This window comes from Zootoca vivipara, chromosome 8 (genome assembly GCF_965207765.1).
Source record: "Zootoca vivipara chromosome 8, rZooViv2.hap1.1, whole genome shotgun sequence".
Classification (NCBI taxonomy): domain Eukaryota; kingdom Metazoa; phylum Chordata; class Lepidosauria; order Squamata; family Lacertidae; genus Zootoca; species Zootoca vivipara.
Genome location: NC_142591.1, coordinates 9,944,996 through 9,968,060, shown reverse-complemented (window position 1 = coordinate 9,968,060; position 23,065 = coordinate 9,944,996). Strand labels below are relative to the sequence as shown.

Here is a 23,065-nt window from a genome sequence, read left to right as displayed (position 1 = left end):
CCCTAATGATTGCAACAATCACAACAAAGTTACAAAAATAAACTACAGAAACAACAAACTAATGATAGGGGATGAAGCAACTGCTAGCATAATAGCATTCACTGCATAATAAAAACTTGTGAGCCGTAATATTTATGTGAAATGCTAAAAGTAATTAGCTTTCACATATCCCCATCCCATCCGTTAACTAATATGCAGTGCAGTAAATGGATACTATTCATCTATCCAGATTTCAAAGATCAACAGCCAATAACCTTACTCCCTAACAATGGTCGTGCTGACGTCAATATAGCCTCAATACATAAATGCTCACAACCCCCAGGAATACGTTAACATACATTCAAGGTCAAGATTTTACCCAGTGAGGCCCAATATGCAGTAATTTGATAACAGGATGGAAAACCTCCGAGGACTTTTTTTATTCCAGAGCTACAAAGGTATGGTTCTAAAAACGATGCATCTAAGCATGGTGGAAAATCAACATTGCACCAGCCAGCCAGCCGCACAAATGCACACCCAGGGTTACAGCATTGTTCCTGTACCCAGTTGGTTACAAAGATATGCCCAATGCACATGGAACCTATCCATGTTCTCCATCTCATACAAACAAATTCTGAGAGTTAAGGATTGTGCTAATTGTTCTTATGTACATTACATACCTGGTAAAACACCAGATGTGTCTTGAATCTCCAGTGTGTGGGCACTGAACTATCCTGTCTGCTACCATGCACACGGCCCGTGAAACCATGTTGTGATTCAGATGTTCATTTCCAAGCTCTCTTCAGAAAAATTAGTTTCTTCTCTTTCTGCGTTACAGGTACCTCGCCGAGAGCAGAAGCTTGCAATCCCATCTCTAACAACGGTTATATTTACAGTTATTGTTTGAAAAATCTCACCAATATATCAAACAGTTCTAATTTCATGCATGGGTAACTTATGTATAATACATTTCTTAAACGATCCACAGCAGTGACCAGAGGAGGAATGACTGCTGGGAGGAGCACAGAGGGAAGAAATGGTGCACCTGCTGCGGCACAACTGGATGCCTTCATCTGCCCCAGCTGCAACAAAACATGTCTCTCCTGTATTCATCTCTACAAACACAGCAGGCACTGTAACTCTCCAATTGTTTGACATAACCCTTGAAGGCACACACTTCCATTGTCTCCCAAGATGGATGCCAACCTAACTTATGCACAATACATTTTTAAATGTGATAAAGGTTTGATCTAATAAGTAATTCTATATTTATTTGCATTTCCACCCCCTCAAAAAAAACAACAACAAAAAACCTCCACAAAAGCCATTAAAGAACACTTAAGGTTTTTCTCATGGTGAAATATCCAGAATTTCCACTTTAACTAAGTAATAACACTGCTGGTGCTGTTACCAAGTGACATATTTTGCACTCGTCACCTGCTGTATTTAACTCTCAGTTGCTTGATTCTACCTGCATCTGTACAAAATATCTTATTTATAATATTTCAGTTTCACATTTGGGTCTCCAGAAGAGCCCCCTTCCAATATTGAGTCAAAATATATAGTTATGCTTTTGGTGCAGGAAGTCAGGGAAGTGGAACAGTCATGCCCAAGAGGATGGAGGACTGATAGTAGGCATGTGTTGATCTGGTGAAGTCAGGCATTTACCAGAAATCTGAGGAAGAAGTAAAACTCCAGCCACTCCCTGCCTACTAAATGAAACGGGTACTATGCCGCTTATAGGTAGGCAAGTGTATTAGAGAATGAATTTTAGACTTTTATTTTGCCATTTATAGGGTCCAGTCAATATTGCTTAAGAGCAGAGTATTCTTAGTTGTCAAGTTTTTGCATCCTGATGTCTTCCATTTCCCTACAGCAGCTGGACATGTGTAACTTCAAAGGCTTAAATGATTTATTCTAGTGGATTTCTTCCTTTCTTCTCTCCTAAAAACTAAGAGCTGGGGTTCAAAACCTTAAAAACAAGACACTCCAAAACAACATTCTAAAAATAAGATCAGATCTTGCTCTATTTGTAAGTGAAGTATTATCTTTTTAAGGTAGACTCAGCTTTCAGCAACAATTTAAGCCTGGACTCATAAGGGCCACTTTCAGGAAGTCAAAATTGTGGTTCCTAAATCAAAGGACTTTTATTCAACCAGTGATCTTTAATTAAAATACAATGCTAAACAATTCACAGAGTTGTGGGTTAAAATGAATACAGAACCATAAAGACTTGGTAAGGAGACAGAACCTGCTTCCAGTCAGCAGGGTCAATGGTACAAAATATGTAGGCCAGACTCTTATAAAATGGTTCCTGGAAGCCCCATTTCTTCATTTTCTTTTTTAAAAACCATCATTATAAAAAGTAGTACAAACTTAGGAGTCTGTTCCTATGTCAAAGAAGCAGCTATTGTGTTTACTAGGAGCTATGTGCAAAAGGTATGCCCCTCTGTGTCCCACCCTAATCCCCAGAACAACAAAAAAAATCATCTCCCAGTTTTCTACATTAAAAAAATATACAAGCATATAATACATTTATTCAATAAAGACACATTTTAGAGATCTATGTAGGAAATAATTTTGCTTACATAATTTTATAAAAGAAAAAAAAAGAGGATTCAACTGTTTGATTCTATTTTGTATGCAATAAATAGGGCTGGGCAAAAGTCATTAGTCCCAACAAGATTTGCCAAAATCCCACATTTAATTCCAGAAACAGATGTTGTGTGTAGTAATATTGGTGTGTTCAGTAAAATTATTAGGAGTAAATGGTGATAACTTCACGACCTCCTCCTCGTACCAAGAGCACTCTGTTCAAGCCTTCTGTCAAAACTTCCAAGAACTCCATATCTGGATGTCAAAGTAGTCAAGGTTTTAAGACCCGGAATAAAATTGTACCAAAACCTTATGGTGATTATATACTTCCCCTTCTCACACCCAAAGGTGCAAACTGCATCTCTCTTAAGATATGTGTTAGCAAAACATACTCAGCTTGCTTTGCCTGACTTCATACCTCTGATCAGCGATATCTCACTGGGCAAATCACTCTCATTCCCAAGTTCAACTTCAGTTCTGCATGGGAAAGTAAAATGGGAATTTCTGTTATCTGTTATCAAATGTAAGTTTGTAGATTTATCCGGAAGCAGAAAGTGTGAGATTTTATCATGTAACTGACTTCCCACACTGTTATTAAATCACTTATCTCCCTTGCATAATAGGTCAACTGCCTTTATTTCATACAGTTCTATTCAATATTTCCTTCATCTGATTCTAATAATTCATAACAGATTTTGGGTGTTGCTGGATGGCTGCTTTTGTGCCTAAAGTGCACCAAAAAAGGATACAATTTTCATCCCCATGCCTGTTTTTTGGAGGACCAGGCATGTTCAATAACACCAGTTGGGCATGTTGCGACTTGTTTAGCACAACTCCATTGAGCTTGACGGCAGTGTGCATCCTTCGCACATTCGACTGGTTCCTACAACATAGCAACAATTAGAAATGGATCAGCCAGCACAATCTTACTGATTAAGTGAAAGGAAAAAGTTACTGTTGCAGCCAAAAAAATATTAAGCCATACAACATAGCAAATGCTTAGTAATCAGCAGGTAATGCCATGACATTTCCTAAAAATAAAATAAAATAATAAAATAAAATACTTGAGCACAGTGACTATGAAGTCTAGTAAACTGTTGGGCTTGTGGACTGGATCTAGCTTTGGAAACAAATATATCTGGCCCTTCTGTAGACCTGCAAAATTTAAATCAAGGAGTGATAAAACGTTTTGTTCCAAGTAGCATAGAATTGTTATTGTTTTTGCACTTTTTCTAAGTCAAAAGGCTACCGAAGTTAATTTACTCCTTAAAGGGTTCGTTCATCAATTACTTCTTCATTCTTACACTGACACAGAGCAAGGGCAAGAAACCCATTTTTCCCCTCAGGGAATCACATTTTCCATCAGGAATAATCTGCTGAGAACTGCATGGGAGGCTTGCTCCAGCCCAATTATTTTGGTTCCCCTTCTCCGTATTTGTTCTAATTCTGCAACATCCTTTCTAAGGTGTGGGGACCAAAACTGCACACAGCGTTCCAAGTAGGGTCACAACATAAATTTACATTTCAGTATTGGTAGTTTTATTTCTTATTCCTTTCCGTATAACCCTCAAACTGAATTTTACCTTTTTTTTTACAGCTGATACATACTGGGTCAAAAATTTAATTTAGCTATCCCATAGCAGACTCCAACATCCCTATCCTGCCCCAGGCACTGTCAGCTCAGACCCCATTAACGTGTGTGTGTGGAATTAAGTTTTTTGCCCTAATGTGCAAAAACCAAAACAAGGAAGGGAAGGCAGTGGGCTGCATCTGGCCAAGGAAGAAGCATCAGTAATATTTTTCTGCAGTGCTCCAACAAAGAGAATTGCCTCTGAAGGTGGAAAACCTTTTCCAAGATGTGTTGGGCATTAACAACATTTTCTTGCCCCAAAGTGCAACACTTAAACTGAACTATATTTGCCATTTTAATATTAATTCTCAGGGGACAGGAATGTCACTAGATAAAGATAACTAATAAATTAGATATAGATTTCTGTACAGTATGTGCCTAATTTTAGACATATTATATGCTCAGCTGCTCCCATTAATGCAACTCTTAAGTTTTAAAGTACATTGATTGTGAAAATTAAAGGACATGACTTTATAGAACAATAACAGCTGCTATGTTACCTTCGAAAAAACTCAAATGGCAGATGCCATTCTTATGAATGCAGTAATGAGCAATATATGCCCTGTAAGATTCTCCAACTGAGGAGTTCCATCACATTTTTCAAGGGTGGCAAGGATACAAAAGTTAACTGTTAGGGTCCTTTTACCCTTTATTTTTTTTTCTTATTCTTTAAATATAACATGGTTAACTGCTTTGGAACAAGCTAGGATACAAAGCCAATTTCAAGTCATGACTTAGTATCTTTGCTAGTTCTGAAGCTGTTAGCCACAGTTTCCTAGTTCAGAACAGAAAACAACCGTTAACTGGAGTCTTCCTAGTTTGCTCCTTCATGTCAAAGGAGGGGAAAAGAGATCTCATGGACAGCTGCAAGGCACATACATACCTTGCCTTATTAACCCAAGAAATGATCATCTGATTGCAGCAATTGCTCCTGACCTAGAGAATTGTGGGAGCACAAGAGCCCTGCTACATACATATGTATGGAGTCAAGTGCATAAGCCTAATCATGGATGTATATGGAACAGGTCATGGGTTTCTGTGTGTATGACTGGTGACAGTCTGTGGTCTGCCACATAGCTGGATTTTGTGCGTTCAAGAAACCAGATCCATGGCCAGAAAGCTTTCTGCAGCCTGATTACATTTGCTGGATCAAAACACTTGGGTACCATACAATGATTATGGATGATGGATATGTAAAAAGACTTTAAAAAAAAAAAGTGAGAGAAACATCAATGCTATGTGTGAAGATTTTTGGTATAAAGAATTGATGACTCACACAGAGGAAAAATCAAAGAACAAAATGTCAGGGATATTCAACAAAAAAGAAAAAAAGGCAGGAGAGAGCCATTAGTAGTGCTTCAAAGCAGGGGGATGGAAGAAGGCACAGGAGAACAAAAACTTGCATCGCTATCACTTTCGTGAGGTTGAATGATCTGCCTCAAAAATGACTCATTTATCCACATTAATTTCTTTTTATAATCTTATTATCTGCTGCTATGTCCCCCCCCCTTGTGGGTGGAGAGTCTGAATGTATGCAATATTGCACACTATTCTTACAAATTAAGCAACTGAACACAATATAGCTTAACAAACTCATGAGATTAATATCTGCATCCATCTTTCCCACTTCTTATTTTTTTATATAAAAAAACACCTTTATTGTCATTGTTATAATCTTTACAATTATGTCAATGTTGGCTTATCCAAAAACTACTGTGCATCTGGTTATTGAGATAATTAAGGGGGAAAGTTGCACCCATGGGATTTTGTTGAAGAAATGTCAAACGTTTAATACAGGCAAATGGTGACCTTCATTTTATGAGGCACATAATGTGATTTACTCTGAAGAAAAGTAATAATAATAAAAAGAGACACCTAGCTTAGAAAAAGGAGAAAAGCGTAAAAGGAAAATATGACAGGAAGGCTAAGCCATCACATTCACATGCTAAAACATAATGCACAGACCCAGTGAAGATTCAAAAACAGCTAATTTGGAAGAGACATGCAACAACACTTAAACAATAAAGCACAGAAAGCAGGAATAACAACCTAAATTAAATCAAATTCGACTTACAGATTTCCCCATTCTCTACATGGAAGAGAAACAAATGTGCAAAAATATTACTTTATGAATACATAGCTATATGGCATATTTTTCTAATATAGCACCTTAAAACACAATATAACTTTATTCATTTTTTAAATTTTTTTATCACTAAAAATTAGTACGTCTCATGCGATTTTTAAAAACAAACCATGGCACACATTCCTAAATGAATGGGAACATTTAAATTCCCCCCTGTTCATATTGTACAACTGTTCTGCACTACTCTTAAAATTGCCCCTCTAATCTTTAATTGTCTCCCTGCATTGTTAATAGTTCAGGGGCAGATACATAGATGAAACTATGCAAATAAGCAACTCCTGAGTTTGCAATCTCCCTTTCCAAAATCTTCCTTCATCTGAAAAAGGAATAAATTCTGACCCAACATAATATTGTATTCATCTATACTTGCAGCATTTAAAATTCCTACTTTTAAATTTTCTGTTTCTTTAGTTTTTATTTTCAAAGCTTTTTATTATGGTGCTTGAGTTTTTAGCTTTTACACTCTAGATAGTTTTTTTTCATGTTAGTTATTGGTTTCAACCATCTTTTTGTACTTGTTTAATGTGGTCTGCAAATTTTTTTTTTGCAGTTGGCTTTTGTGTTAATGTATTTTTCCTCCCCACAACTCCTTGATGCCAGGTAAGTATCATATTTGGAAGGGATTGGATATTTTTCACCTAGAGAGAGGAGAAGCAGGTAGTGTGGGCTAGCAGCTTCGTACCTCTCGTAGAAACAATATCTGACACCACATCAGCTCTCCTCAAAAGGCAGAAAGCAATGAAAGACAAAGCTGTATGATCGTAACTGAGCATTTAGGTATACTGTACAATAATTCTACAGCTACTTGGCCAGATTAAAACTAACCTGTTCGGTTTTTGCCATTGCCATGGCGCTCTTAAATTGCACAATCAAATGTAAATTAAAGTGCTGTTAATTTTCTTTCTGAGAGATAAGCAACCACAGCAGTAACCTTACCGAAGGCCAAAACAATAACTTCTGAAGCAGATAGGTCAGCAGGGAAGGTTAACGTGGAGACATAGGAACATATTGCAAGTGCATACACATAGGCTGCAATGCTATAAACCAGGGGTGGCCAACTCCCAAGAGACTGCGATCTACTCACAGAGTTAAAAACTGGCAGTGATCTACACCCCCCCCTTTGGGGGTTCAGGTCAAGGTTGTTGAGCTTTTTTTTTTTTAGGAAGGAAAGCCCTGTTTTGAGGGGGGTTCAGGTCAAAGTTGTTGAGATTATTAGGGAGGAAAGCCACATTTTGGAGGGTGCAGGGCAAAAGTGTTGAGCTTTTCTTTAGGGGAGCCAAAATTGTTGAGCTTCTTTGGAGGGAGCCAGTGATCTACCAGTGATCTACCACAGATGTCCAGTGATCTACCGGTAGATCACAATCTACCTATTGGACGTGCCTGCTATAAACCATAATGCATATGAGGGTCTCTAGATCAGTGCAGAAACTCACTTACTTCTTTTGGGGAACAGATTTCTATCACTCTATTATTAATCTTCCTAACAAATCACCTGTTCTTCCGCTACCGTGCATGACAATTACAGATGTGAAGTCAATCAGTTATTTATATTAAAAAGCTCAACCCATTTTCACATTTCTTTCTCTACAGAAATCTAGCAAATGCTCCAACTGTCCTAGTTTATAACAGAAATAATATTTATTGTAGTGTAAATAAGGATGGACCTAAAACTATTTCTCCAAATTACAGAAAGAATCTATATCAATTCTGCTTTAAAGGATATCAAAATCTAAATTGTACAGAAAACATATATCACATTCTTTTCAGATTTAGTACTAACTTTGTCATGCTTTACAAATTAAACTATTACTTATTTTTATGTTCTGAAAATAATGTATAAAAGAGGGCTTGGATAGCAAATTTCTAAAGAACGTAGTACTTCAAAACAACCCATGTAAAAGAGATGATAAACATAACAAGCCATGTTGTGACACATAACCATGTCATTTATTTCCATAAAAACAAAACACAACATTGTTTTTTTCCCCAATCTGTAGGTGCTGCAAGTCCTGGTAATGATTACTAGGATTACATCGCCATCTAGTGGTTACTGAAACAAAGTGGTTCACTTCCTTATAAAGGTTACAGGTAGGTAGCCGTGTTGGTCTGGGTCGAAGTAAAATAAAAAAATTCCTTCAGTAGCACCTTAAAGACCAACTAAGTTTTTATTTTGGTATGAGCTTTCGTGTGCATGCACACGCACACGAAAGCTCATACCAAAATAAAAACTTAATTGGTCTTTAAGGTGCTACTGAAGGATTTTTTTATTTTCCTTATAAAGGTAAAGGGACCGACTCGGGGGTTGCGGCGCTCATCTCGCGTTATTGGCTGAGGGAGCCGGCGTACAGCTTCCAGGTCATGTGGCCAGCATGACTAAGCCACTTCTGGCTAACCAGAGCAGTGCATGGAAAAACCCATTTACCTTCCCACCGGAGCGGTACCTATTTATCGACTTACACTTTGACGTGCTTTTGAACTGCTAGGTTGGCAGGAGCTGGGACCGAGCAATGGGAGCTCACCCCATCGCAGGGATCCGAATCGCTGACCTTCTGATCGGCAAGCCCTGGGCTCTGTGGTTTAACCCACAGCGCCACCCGCGTCCCTCACTTCCTTATAGTACCACTGAAATAATGATGTCGCTATGATACCATGCCACACGAAGCATAAAAGTTTTACAGAAGGAAACACCCCTTTTTCTAAATATATTCTGTCTTCTTTTACATTTCACAAAGTTTCCTACATTTATGGCTCCTGCTTACTCATAAGCCTTCAAACTAAAACTCAGCTCCTGCTGCACTCAAGAGAGCAGTACTGAATGTAAGATACCTAGAGAATAATTAGAAGACAATTCTGTTCATTTCAATTCAGAATTCAATTCTGTTCCCGGTAGTACCGGGAAGAGGGCTAGCAGTGTGTGTATAAAGAAAAATAAATTATTTATATCTTCAGCATTGGATTTTATGATTTTAAGGCCTTTACACCTCCAGAATCTAACTAGTCAATGTAGTCTTACTTCTTCTATGAGCTACCATTTCTAGAATGGTATAAACCCATTCTATTCAATACCATTAAATGTTAGTGCGGGTTTGATCAATGTTATCAGAATTTAATGCCTTAAGTATCTACTTACGGTTTCATACTGAAGATATCCTTGTAGCTTGACAGACAAGCTTCTTTATTTTTATGCTTCTCGGATATAAGCTTTTCTTTTGTCCAGGTCATTTGTATTTTGTCTGGCGTAGCAATAGCAGTTTGAGATTTGACCATGCCGGTTGAGCGGGATGCTGTGTTTCTATCATGGATTAACTGAGCCTGACCAAACACAAACAAGCAATTTAAAGATCATTTTGGCAAGTCGGGGAACTCAAAGCTGCAGAGGCCTGTAAATACCATGTAAATACTTTGCTTCCTTGTACATAAAAGCAGTTCATGTTCAGCTTTTGAGAGATGCAATGTATTCAAGATGTTTGTTCACCAGTTTAATGACAATAATTGTCGACATTATTAGTTCTAAATGGGGCTGGGGGATCATTCCATGGCCCATCAAGGGGTAGAAATAATGTATTTGACCCTGCAGATACATTTGTCTGTAGTAGGATGACTTACATGAAGGCAGCTGCTCATTTTGAAGAATATATTTATACACACATATGGTACAGAACACACATTTTCCTGAGAGTTGCACTTCACAGATTGATTCTGTGGCAAAGGTGAACCCCATGGAGGCACATTCCAATGTCTCTTGAGCCAAACGTATGCCAACAACCATGTTTCCAATTTCTTTCCTAATGATTTATAGCATGGAATTTGCCTTTTATTCCCATTCTTTGCTACCTCTTACATAAGCAGCTCCTGTTCCAGAAGAGGACCTCTCTTCTTATCGCATGATTGCAGAGTTTACTCAGGTTGGTGAAGTCCCTTGTCAAAAACTATGTCAACCAGATCACCTTTATCTATTTGCTTGCTGACACTCTCAAAGAAGAGTTAATAACAGTTACGTTAGTAAGACAGGACTCACCCTTGCAGAAGCCATGCTAGTTCTGCTTCAGCAAGTCTTGTTCTTCTATACGATTGGTTATTTTATCTTTAACAACACTGTCCACCAGTTTTGCTGGGACAGGCAAGCTCACCAGCATATAATATCTAGGATCCTCCCAGGATCCCTTTTCAAAAATTGGTGTTACATTGACAATTTTACAGTCCCTGGGTATGGAGGCTGATCTGAGGGACAAATTACATACTTTTGTTGGGAGAGTTACAGGTAGAGTTACAGGTAGGTAGATTACATGATAATATAGCAAGCCACATGCCATTCAATGCTGTTTCCATAGATGGCGCTACTATTCTTTGTTTGGAGCAACATGACAGTAAAGTGTGAAAGAGTTTTGGCTCATGGAACTTCTGAAACAAAATCTGGCATTTAGGATACTACAAAGCCAGTGTTTTTTTATTGCTGAGTAACAGCTCTGGTGTAAAATCTATACCTTTCTAAGCCTGCCAAAGCTTAAGTGGTGTAAGCTTTAAAATTAAAAATTGTCACAAAATAGCAAGCTCACTGGTTGTAGAAACTGCATCACTTGTCACCAGAAGTCACAGCCACCATCCAAATTGTTCATTAATATCTCACCTCCATATTCATATTACCCGCTATCACAATAGATGGGGGGGGGAGAGACATTTTAACAGCTTCAAAATATTGATATTTGAGTACAGTGGTACCTCGACTTCGTCTTCATAAGTCGAGGTCTTTGGTTGTTGAAGCGCCGCTTCTGCGCATGCGTCGAGCGTGCACGCCGCTTTGCACAGGCGCGGGGCGAAAAGACTTTCGGGGTTGTCGACTTTGGAAGTCGAAACCTTCGGAAGTTGGAGCGTTCGGTTGTTGAGGTACCACTGTACTATGAAACGTAGCAGCATAGCAGGAAACACTGCACAATAGAAAGGCTCTGTATGTCACCTTAGTATCACAGTACCTGTGAATACAAGTCTGTGACATCCCCCCCCCCAAAAAAGATGGGAAGTTCTTTCATCTCAAAAAGTCTAAAACGTTTAAACCTACTTACTAAGGAAATAAACAATAGCCCGTGTGTGTGTGTGTGTGTGTGTGTGTGTGTGTGTGTGTAGCATATGTAACCAGTTCAACCAGAGAGCATTTTCATTAAGGTTTGCATCAATGCACAAAATGCTGAAATGCTATAATTCTGCTACAAAGTCTTAATTACATTACTGAATTATCCTAAAACTAGTTTGAATTAACATGTATGCATTTTCGCTTATACTGCTATCATATTCCTTAATTTCAATAACCGAGAAACATTCTACTATTTATTGACAACCTGTTCATCAAAGAATGCAGAACAGTGAAATGAATAATGAAGTAATAAACACAACAATCTACCACACTAGTGTTAACAACAAACAATACAGACTTGTTCCAAAGAGGAGATACTATCAGAGGGATAAAGCCAAACAATATCCAATAAAGGAAATTTAGATTAATGGTTGTTTTTTTATAAAAAAAATACCTCAGGCTTTAGGACACAAATTATAATTACTGATAAACAGTTACTGCTGGATTGAAAACATTGAAGATCTGACAAATCATGGGATTTAAATACAACATTTTAAAAGAACAGAAAGGGTGACATTTACTAAATTCTAATTTTGGATTATTTTGTTATCACTTCAAACACACAACTACACCGAACCTACTAAAGGTGATCTACAAAAGGACATTCCACATTGCTAAGAACTAAAATTAGGATATCCGGGTTTGAACACAAGGAGCCACACTTGAAGTGCCATTTTAAAAATTATAACTGGGCTTAAAATGTATTATATGTATCATGGCATTCTGTAGAATGTTAAAGGCAATCATTATTTCTGTATGAACAATCAAGATTCAGAAACACAAAATTATTGCTGCTGTCTTATTAAATCTAAGGAACTTAACAAAATGAGAGAAGAGCTACAATTTTGCACACAGCCGAGTGTGATAAAGCTTGAGATTTCTCATAAATATTGGAATTGCAGTAGATTGTGATCAATGATTTAGCTTCTAATTTAAAAATAATAATAAAGAACCTTATTGTTGTAGGTTTCCTGAAGGGAGTGTCTTCAGTGTTAACCTGGATAGCCTTTAAATATTTCTGTTAAATATTGCCTAGACTTGTTTGATTGGTTCAGAGTGACAATTCTGGTGGTCTTATGATTTCTTCATGGAAGAAATCACTGCAATAAATATAACTGCAGAATGTTTATGAACAGATTTATTCCAGGAAAGTTCTGAAAACAATTTTCCTAATTTCTGTCTTTCCTGGAAACTCAGAATTTTGAACATGTGTGGAGAGCAGTACCACAAATCTTTCTTTAATGTACATAGCATTGATACCAGATTCAGGGGCCTGGGTCCCCTATGAACATAAGACTTGAATACCATGTTGTTCAACCAAGTGATTCCACTAAAGATACCAGAGGGGGGGGGGAATATTCAGAATGATCTATTCTAAAAAGCTGCACATTGAAATGTCTATTTTAAAAAACCCATCTGCTTTTATACCGTAGGGATGGTACTCCCTACATATAATAGTGTAATTAGTAAGAATTAGAACAGGTTAGTGGTAGTAATTAGTACAGCTATGGTTTACAATGGCACTGTAAGTGTTGTAATGGGAAGGGAACAGTCAGGTGGGTACAATTTCTACCTCTTCCTCCTGAATGTCATTAGGTAGCAGATTGTCTACATCTTGACCAATACATTGTGGGCTAGAGCGGCTCTTCTTTCTGATTGAGCCACGAGACTCGTCAGTGATGCTCTGAATCTGGGACAGGAAGGTCACCAGGCACAACCGGAAAAAGCATATCATTAGCTCATAAAATACAATGGCACTTATTAAACAACAGAAGGAAGCATAGTACGTCTAAACAATGGGTATTGCAGTGGGTAACTTATCATGGATCGCAGTGGCGGCCAGAGGGGAGTAGAGCCACCATGCCACCTGGCTTCCTATCAGCAGTGCCGCTGCTGCTTATGGGGTGGGGTTGAGGGTGGCAGCTTCCTTACTGCCTCCACCTCCTGTTAAGGGACAGCAACGATGCTGACCTGAGGCAAAGAGCGCAGTGGTGCTCCTCCCCACCATATGATGCTTTCTGTGCTCAAGTTAGTTTTCCAATACGAGAGTAATTCTGAAAATCCGAAGACCCTACAGACAATCTGTCTGCTAATCTGTCTGCTAATCCGTTGTTAAAAAGTTGAAGAAGCCCACTAATTCAAATGTTGATATAGGGGATTTGGAAGTTGTAGGTTGGGCCTCCACCCTAGACAGGGAAATTCTTGTTTCAAATCTGTGCTGTCCTTTAATGTTTTCAGTGGGGAAAAAAAATCTAAAGGGAAGTCTTTTATTAGAACAAAAAATGTATTTTTTTTGTATTTTATAACCATTTCTCATCTTCACCTTCGTAAGCATGTACTTGTGGATTGAACCCTCTTTGATATAAATGGCACTGCTCTTGTAGGTAATAATAATAATATTTTTATGAGTTATACCCCACCCATCTGGCTGGGTTTCCCCAGGCACTCTGGGCATATTATATATATATATATATATATATATATATATATATATATATATATATATATATATATATATATAATATGTGTGTGTGTGTGTGTGTGTGTGTGTGTGTGTGTGTATATATATATATATATATATATATATATATATATATATATATGTGTGTGTGTGTGTGTGTGTGTGTGTGTGTGTGTGTGTGTAAAAACATAAAAAGCTTCCCAATACAGGGCCGCCTTCAGGTGTCTTCTAAAAATTATGTAGTTCTTTATCTCTTTGACATCTGAAGGGAGGGTGTTCCACGAGGGCGGCGCTACCAAGAAGGCTTTCTGCCTGGTTCCCTGTAACTTTGCTTCTCACAATGAGGGAACCACCAAAAGACCCTTGAAGGATGACCTCAGTGTCCAGTACTGAATGATGTGGGTGGAGATGCTCCTTCAGGTATACTGAGCCCAGGCCATTTAGGGCTTTAAACGTCAGCACCAACACTTTGAATTGTACTCGGAAATGTATTGGGAGCCAGTGAAGATCCTTTAGGACCAGTGTTATATGGTCCCGGCAGCCACTCCCAGTCACCAGTCTAGCTGCCACATTCTGGATTAATTGTAGTTTCCGAGTCACCTTCAAAGGTAGCCCCACGTAGAGCACATTGCAGTAGTCCAAGTGGGAGAAAACCAGAGCATGCAACACTTTGGCGAGACAGTCCATGGGCAGGTAGGGTCTCAGATGGAGTACCAGATGGAGCTGGTAGACAGCTGCCCTGGACGCAGAATTGACCTGCACCTCCATGGACAGCTGTGAGTCAGGGAGAACAATGTAAATCCAAGTGACACCTTTCACCAATTACTAAATATGGGATTGGATCTTCTAGAAAGCATTCATTCAGCAAACCTAAAGGTAAAGGTAAAGGGACCCCTGACCATTAGGTCCAGTCGTAACCAACTCTGGGGTTGCGGTGCTCATCTCACATTATTGGCCGAGGGAGCCAGTGTACAGCTTCCAGGTCATGTGGCCAGCATGACAAAGCCGCTTCTGGCAAACCAACAACAACAATCTTTATTACGGTCCATAGACCCATCAATTCGTTACCAAGCGATACACAGCTGGGACACCCCGCCCTCAAACCACTCAGACATCTTACTCAAATTCGGAATAGGAAACATTAGTTCTTGTGACCACCGATAAAAACTTTGCCACTGCTAGTGTTCTGGCATTTGACCGGTCTTCCAATAGGAACCTGATATAGAAATCCTCTGATTTTCCTGGGAGCAAGGCTAGCAGGGGTGAAATCACTTCAGCCCTAGCTTGCTCAAACTTCCCACAGTGCAGCACAATGTGTTTTATAGAATCTACATCATGGGTGCACGAGCACAGTCTTTCCTAGTAGGGTACTCCTCTCATCCTGCCCTCCAGCACTGCAGAGGGGAGAACATTCAGTCTTGCTTTTGTGAACAGCCTTCGGTAGTTTGGCACTGTCAAGTTTTGAATATAGGCTGCTGGCTTAAAGACATGCCCATATTGTACTCCTACTGCCAATGGACTGCAGATCGCAAGTGATTGATGTCGTAGATCACTGTGTGAATTATCCCAAAGTCTTTGCTTTAAGGTCTTTAGGGCACCTTCATATCCCAGGCAATAGAGTTGGGTGGGTGACAGACCTAAAGCAGTGGCTTTTCTCGCCATGGTTTTCTGCCATTGGCTGATGTATTCCTCATTGTTCAGGTATTTATACAGTCCCTCCCCAAGTTCAAATACTGCAATCTTGAGCCAATGTTTAAGTGCAGCCCACCATGCCTTTGTTGAAATTGGGCATTCACCCGTTTCTAGCAGGAGTATGGAATTTCGAACACAATTGGGCACCTGAAGCAAGGATCGAATAAATTGTGCTTGGAAGCCATCTAGCTTAGGCAGGTCCCCATTCTGCCAGACGTTTGCTGCGTACAGGATTTGGGGGACAGTTTTTGCATTGAATACTTTTAGAGCTGCTGGTACATACTTGCCGCCCTTTGTATGGAAGAATCGAAGTATGGCTAGTTTTGTAATCTCCGCCTTTTGAAGGGAGGTTTGCCAGTGGTACTTCCATGATCTTGTATGGTGGAATGTTAGTCCTAAATAGCTGAAATGTTTAATCTGTTCAAGTTCATGGCCATCCAGCAACCAGTTTAACCGGGAAAAGCTTCTTTCAAATACTAGGATTTTTGATTTTTCATAATTTATTGTTAAGCCATTTCCAAGACAATATTCAGAAAATTTCATCAACAGGTGTTTCAAACCCGGTCTGGTGCGTGAAATTATGGCCGCGTCATCAGCATAAAGCAGCAAGGGGGTCCTTCTTATACCTATTTTTGGAAGGTGACCACCTGCGTCCATTAGGCACTCTTCTAGATCATTTAGGAATAAGCAAAACAATGTTGGGGCCAGGACACAACCCTGTTGAACCCCCCTACTCATTTCGATATTATTTGATAGCTGTCCCTGCTGACCGCATCGGACCTGCAGTTTGGTTCTGTTATATAGGGCTTTTATAAGAAAGAGGAGACGTTTGTCCTGTATTATCTGATCTAATTTGGTCCACAAATGGGATCTGGGGACAGAATCGAATGCTGACTTCAGATCCATAAATGCCACAAAGAGCTTGCCCTGAAGCGGCCTGGTATATTTTTCGGCTAGGAAAGACAGCATTAGGCAGTGGTCTGTGGTTGAGTGATTCTCTCGATAGGCTGCCTGGGCTTCAGATAGGATGTTATATTCATTAAGAAAAGTTGTCAGTTTATTACTTAGGAAGCAGGCATACAACTTCCCAATTACTGATAGCAGGCTAATTGGCCTGTAATTTGAAGGTTCTTTAGGGTCGCCTTTCTTGAATATTTGGACGACTATAGCATGCTTCCAGCTTTGTGGTACTTTGCCTGAGCTGTTTACCACTGTGAAAAGGGCCGCCAAAAGCGGAGCCCACCAGAGCTGGTTGGATGTTATAAGTTCCGCTGGTATAAAGTCTTTTCCCGGGGCCTTGCCATTCTTCAGTTTCTCCATTAATGTATAAATTTCCTCCACTGTAAATGGTCTCCAAAGAGGTAACACTGCCAGTTCTGCACTGTCAGCTTCCTGAGAACCGATGGTAAGGTTTGAATTTTCCATAAATATATTTCTGAAGTGATTCTCCCAGACCTGGGCTGGAATGGCGCAGCTGGGAGTTGAAAGGCTAGTTTTCATTGAGTCAGAGACCAGTTGCCTGGCAAACCAGAGCAGCACACGGAAACGCTGTTTACCTTCCCGCTGTAGCGATCCCTATTTATCTACTTGCACTTTGACATGCTTTCGAATTGCTAGGTTGGCAGGAGCTGGGACCGAGCAACGGAAGCTCACCCTGTCGCAGGGATTCGAACCGCTGACCTTCTGATCAGGAAGCCCTAGGCTCTGTGGTTTAACCCACAGCGCCACCTGTGTCCCTCAGCAAACCTAACCAACATGAATGCTCCTGCTCATTTCACAGTTGGGCTCATCCTGGTGGATGATGCTTCATAAATTAAAATTGCTGCCCCAAATAATTTGATGCCTTGGATAGCTGTTACACCTTGATTACATTTCTAATACCTTGGGGAAGGCCAATAATGACCTCATTAATTAGCACCAGAGTTCTGGTTTGCTCATACATTGTTTTCATTGTTTTTAAAAATAAGAAAATAAAATGGATTACCTCTCTTTCCCTTTCATTTTTAGAAAGCTGCATTTGCTTTAGCATCTGAGATCTCTGCTCCATCACAAGGGTCTTCTCATACGTAAATGCTGAAATATCATTTTCAAACTGGAAAAATAAATAAATGTGATTTGCAATAAAATGAAACCATATGCAAGTAACGCTGATGTTTGGGTCAATCCCCCGAGACTATCCCAAAAGCAAAGAAAGAAAGAAGAAAGAAATAAAGATGATAAAAATAAAAAAGAATGAAAATGGAAGCATTCAGTTAAAATTGCATGAGAAATTGTGCTAATTTTTATTTAGAACAGATGCAAACTGTCTATGTAGACTCTGATTATTTAACTGCCCCTCAAAATAGGGGGGGCACACATTCTTCCACTGTTCTGCTGCAACTTATGTTGCTGAAACATACAAGTTACACATTTCCTCATGAAACATATACAGCTAATATACACTATGAAGATAATGGATTCTTGGACAAGTATTATGGTTTACATATGGTTTACATATACAGTTAAGTCTGCAATTTGCGTGCATTTAACTCATGCACATTCAGCTTTATGCACCTGGTAATTTTTTTTAAAGGAAGGAAAGCGGAAGAAAAGGGGTGCAGTTCTGGGGAAATGACTTTGGCAAACCCATCCACTATTGAACCCATTGTGTTTTGTCTATATATGATTTTGGCTTCAAATGCGTTCCCCGGAATGTAACTCCCAAATAAGTTGCGGGCTTACTGTAGTCATACTCTCATCCTCTGTCCCCTTTTCAGATGGATATAAGTATAAACACACATACTCCAACCTTATTCAACTACATTCTCCAGTAAAGGGAGCTAAAATAGAGGCCAGTTTCCTCTCTGTTGGGACCACAGCCACAAATGATGAAAATATGAGAGAAGAAAGGGTCCCTCACGTCTAACTTGCACTGGTTGAAAAGACTGCCCACTCAGCCCCAAGCTGGCGATGCATTTGTGCAGCCAGATGTAAACTCTTAAAGGAGCATTCAGATTTCTACCAGGGTGGAAGAAAAAATAAATGGACATGATCAAGCCAGTTTTTACACTAGTCCCATTAACTTCAGTGAGACACTTTTACACACCTGTTTTAACTTTTCCACTGAAATCACTAGGATGTGAATATGCTTAGCCCTGAATGGATCATAACCTAATCTGGATCGGGAGTGTTTCAAAATTATATTAAGTGTCTTTGGTTTTTTTTTAAGACACTGATTTAAAATGAAATAAGTGTCATGGACAAAACAAAACAGCGCTTGGCTTTTCGTGCTGTCTGAACCCAGGCTCATGATTTGTCTCCACAAACAAGCTTGACTGGTGAGAGGAGAACAATTCTTGGTTATAGCTCGGGGTTTGTTTGCATGAAACAAACCCCAAGCCCGAGGCATACATACACACACTGTTATGTGAGTTGCTTTGGGGCTCACTAAAAGCAGGGTTTAAAAAAATAAATAAATTACACATAGGTATCTTTTTCCACAAAGGACATCTTAAATAATGTTCCTCAGCTAAGGATAAACATAAACATTTAATGAAAGCATAACTGGGTGCATCAAAAACCTTACCATTTCAACAACCTCGACCTCAGCATTAATTCGAAGATGGTATAAAAACATTTGGAGATCCTTTTTCATTTGAATACTATTGTCATCCATTTGAGCTACAGTAAAGATGCGCATTTTACATTTTCTCCACACCTGTCAGTAGGAGAGAACATTTTTTATTTTTATTTTTACAAATGTGGAAGTGATTTCTCGTAACTTTATAGCTAGCAATGTACTGCTGGTGGTTCTTTACTGTGGTTTTCTGCAGCACTGCAATCCTGCCTAATGCCCATCTCTCATAAGCTTTCCACTACCAGCAGAAGTCCAATGTAGCTGGACAAGAGAAAAGTGAGGAAGAACAGTGGCTTCATGCACATAATCTCCAGCCTTTAAAATTTCTCTGTATGCAGACAACTTCAGATATTGCATCATTCATGGCCTTATGCTTACAGAAACACTTCTTAGTGAAAGAAAACCAGGCCTTCTGTTACACTCCAAAGTTTATGGCACAAAGAGATCCTGCACTGACTATATCTCATGTCCGGGCTACTTTCACATGCAAAAGTTCCTAGCCTCAAAGAGCTTACAATTAACATTTGTTCATTTTAAAGCAAAGTTTCCCAATGGAAAGAAAGGCTAGTACCTTGTGTTGTCGCAGCAGGAAAGGAAGCAACATCAACATGCCTCCGTCATGAACAATCCACCAAACATCTATGTTGCCCTCACTAAAACGCTCTTGATTTGTAGGGAACAAGTCTATATTTTTGGCAACTAGAAGAGCTTGCTGTGCAGCTGTTGTTTCTCGAACAGTGTCTGAAAAAAAGCAACAGGACTGCTGAAACTTTTATCCTTTTATCCTTGTTAGGAACCCAAGAAGCTGCCTTATACCAAGTTTGAACACTGGTCTATTTAGCTCAGTCAGTATTGTCTACAATGACTGGCAGTAGCTTTCCAGCATTTCAAGCAGGAAGATCTCCTAACTCTGCCTGAGACTGAGCCTGGAATAGTCTGCAAGCAAAGCGGAATCTGTACCACTGAGGTTTGGCTCTTGTCATGTGGGACATATTAAAGGTTTAATAAAAGTTTGAGCTGTGTCTGTGCCACAGTGATGCACAAAATAATTAAATTTAGATAACCTGTACACTTTCACATTGCATAGTACATCATTTGACCAAAAGAAGGAAAGCATCTACAGAATACACGTAACATTTTTTTAAATAACTACTTGAGCCAGAGTTGATCGGCTTTTGTATTCTCAGAGGTCCATCCTTTACCCAAGGCACAAGATCATACAGATGTTAAATAGCACTAAGCACAAGAAGAAAACTCTGCAAGACTCCACAGTCCAATGGCCACGGAGTCAAACTGAAATCATCCAATGTTATTCTCTGGAAGTGACCCCACAGTTAGGAATGGAACACAGTAAAACAGTGTGACAGTACCACTCCAGGAGGACACTAAGGTCAATCTGTGAAATGCTCTTTTCAAAACCTCTATTTCAGGGCACTGTTTCATACTGGAAATGTTGACCATTCAGAGGTCAATTAGGTGAATTTTTAGATGAAGTGTTACTATATTGCATGTTGTGATTATGATTTGTATAACTTGTACAGCCACACATACCAACAAAGTTTTTCCAAGAGAAAGGATTATCAGTATGCTTCCAGGACTGAGGCCATGCCATCAAGACTGTGTTATGCTTCATGCCTCCAAGGCCAGCAGATTGAATCAAATGGGAAATTCCATCTCTAACAGTGGATGAAACCACAATCTGGCAAAATCCTTTGGTCCTCTCTGCTCCAATTAATGATCGAATATTCTGTAGGGATAAAATATACATAAATACTTATAAACACTCAGAATATTAAAGCATGAAGCATTTCCTAAAAGACTGTGGAAAGTTTTATTAGGGTTTTTGTATTGTTCGGCTGTAAACATACAGGAAGGAAACCTAAGCAAGCAGGATTTCTGGCAATAAAATCAGGCTTCTCTTTTGAAATAAGTATTTCCTATTAAGTTATATTTCAGACATTTAAAACATTATCAACCAAGAAAAGTCACGCAATTCTAACCAATTACAATGACTATTAAACTACTCCCAGAAATACCAGTTTGATATTTAACATTATTAAATAACAAGGTTGAATTAGAGGGAAAGTGTTAAATGAAAACACTTAAAGGCCTAAAGTGAGAAATTGAATTACTGAACTAATTATCACCTTTGTTATCTGGAAATTAGATTTACTACTTAAAAATAAGGTGCAAATATATCCATTTTCATAAATAAGAGGAGATTGGGAATAATTAGAAATGCAATCTTCTAGTGTGATGTGGACTACTAATTACATATAATATGCCACTGTATTCAACTAACTCATTTGCCCTAATAAAAACTAGTGCAAAGATTCCAGAGAATACAACAGGAATTTCCCCCTCTCCTGCCCCAGTGATCCCCAAATCTGCTTTGGAGGGTTGGGGGAACCCCTAGAACATATTTAGGGGGAGCATGGAGGGAGTGCGGGAGAATATTTCATTGCACAAGGAAAATCTGTGCTGATGGAACCTTAATAAGAAGCCTTTGCTTCTAAAGCTAGAAAATCTGTACAGGCCAGAGCTATTCCTGGTTTTAAAGCTATCCTTGGCATGATCTGCATTTATTCTTGAATAATTTTTGCAATATATGTTGTATAGATAGGAACCCTGATGCTTCCCAGACTCCCAAGAGAGGCTCACCTGGTGCCTTCTTCATGGCTGTTTTGTTATTTTTTTTTTGTTATCTTAAGACACTGGGCTTCTAAGGAGTGACTGGCCTTACCTCCTCCTCTCTGTGAGTTAAAAAGCTTTTATATTATGCTGTCTTTTCTTTTGTTCTTGTATTTAATATTTCATTTCATTTTACTTTATTTTTTTGGAGTTGCTCAGAGAACACGTTGCTGCACAACCTGTATGAATACAGAGTTTATTCAAAGCAAATAAAACTTTTATCTTTCCAGTAGCAAGGGACAACTGTAAAATTGTGTTGAGAATACAATAGAGTAACTGGTTTTTAAATAATCAAACTATTGTGATTAAAAATTCATCTCGGCAACCATTTACAAACTGCAGAGCCATCTCCTTTCTTTTCTGGGAATTACTCCAGGCAGACCTCTGAGCTTCAATACCTTGTTAAATATTAAGAGGGTGCTACATTTAAGTAAATGCTGACTTGCACAGGCCAAGAATAAAGCATTCTGCTTTAAGCACTAAGCCACAAATTATCTCATGTTCATTTTAATTGCACATTGCAGTGCGAAGTCCGATTTTAGGCTCTGTCATTGCACAGAAGGAACTATTTTGAGTCTTCCTGGATATTGTTTTGTTTAAAAACATTATGTTGACTTGGTCAGTCTGCAATCACATAGGAGGTGCATTACAGTAAATGTAAAATAATGCAAACCTTTAATTTATACTGCACTTTGAATGATAAAGCATGGGATACCCACACAAAGATTCTGTTTAAAGGTATTCTTGAAATAATTGGTAAATTAAACACGAAATTATATAAAATTATATAAGATCTGAGTCCTCTTCATCCAGTTCTTCATGCACCTGCTCTTGTCGCACTGAATACCCAATGGCACAAGGACTGGAGGTGGGGCAAGAAGTAATGAAGTTACTTAGACCCAAAGCACGCCTAAGGTACCCAAAAGAGGAATGTCAAGGAAGGAACCAATCAATATCAGGGGTGGGTCACTGAGTCACAGCAGTCCTCTGCATTGTACTATCCAACTTCAAAGCTGGCCTGCTTAAATGTCACACTGTACCCCCAGCATGCAGAAGTGTCAAAGATACAGCTGTTCCCATTGGCTTACTGCTCTAGTTTCACAGGGAGTCTGCACAGCCTCAAACCA

The 23,065-nt window shown here is 39.0% G+C and overlaps 1 protein-coding gene across 4 annotated transcripts in view; it reads right to left on the bottom strand.

The window, feature by feature from the left end:
- Window positions 1–2,101: 2,101 nt before the first annotated feature.
- SLC12A7 (solute carrier family 12 member 7) overlaps window positions 2,102–23,065 on the bottom strand; it is a 95,237-nt gene continuing 74,273 nt past the window's right edge. For 3 of the 4 annotated variants that reach the window (XM_060278058.2, XM_088676207.1, XM_060278059.2), the window contains 7 exons: window positions 20,799–20,994; window positions 19,819–19,988; window positions 19,197–19,328; window positions 17,616–17,723; window positions 9,481–9,662; window positions 3,324–3,457; window positions 2,102–2,829 (listed from right to left, as the gene is read on the bottom strand). In XM_060278058.2, the coding sequence (XP_060134041.1) occupies window positions 2,738–2,829; window positions 3,324–3,457; window positions 9,481–9,662; window positions 17,616–17,723; window positions 19,197–19,328; window positions 19,819–19,988; window positions 20,799–20,994 (1,014 nt within the window). In that variant the 3' untranslated portion in view covers window positions 2,102–2,737. Of the gene's footprint in view, window positions 2,830–3,323; window positions 3,458–9,480; window positions 9,663–13,051; window positions 13,169–17,615; window positions 17,724–19,196; window positions 19,329–19,818; window positions 19,989–20,798; window positions 20,995–23,065 lie in introns of all 4 variants that reach the window. The other variant, XM_088676208.1, reaches the window with a different exon arrangement.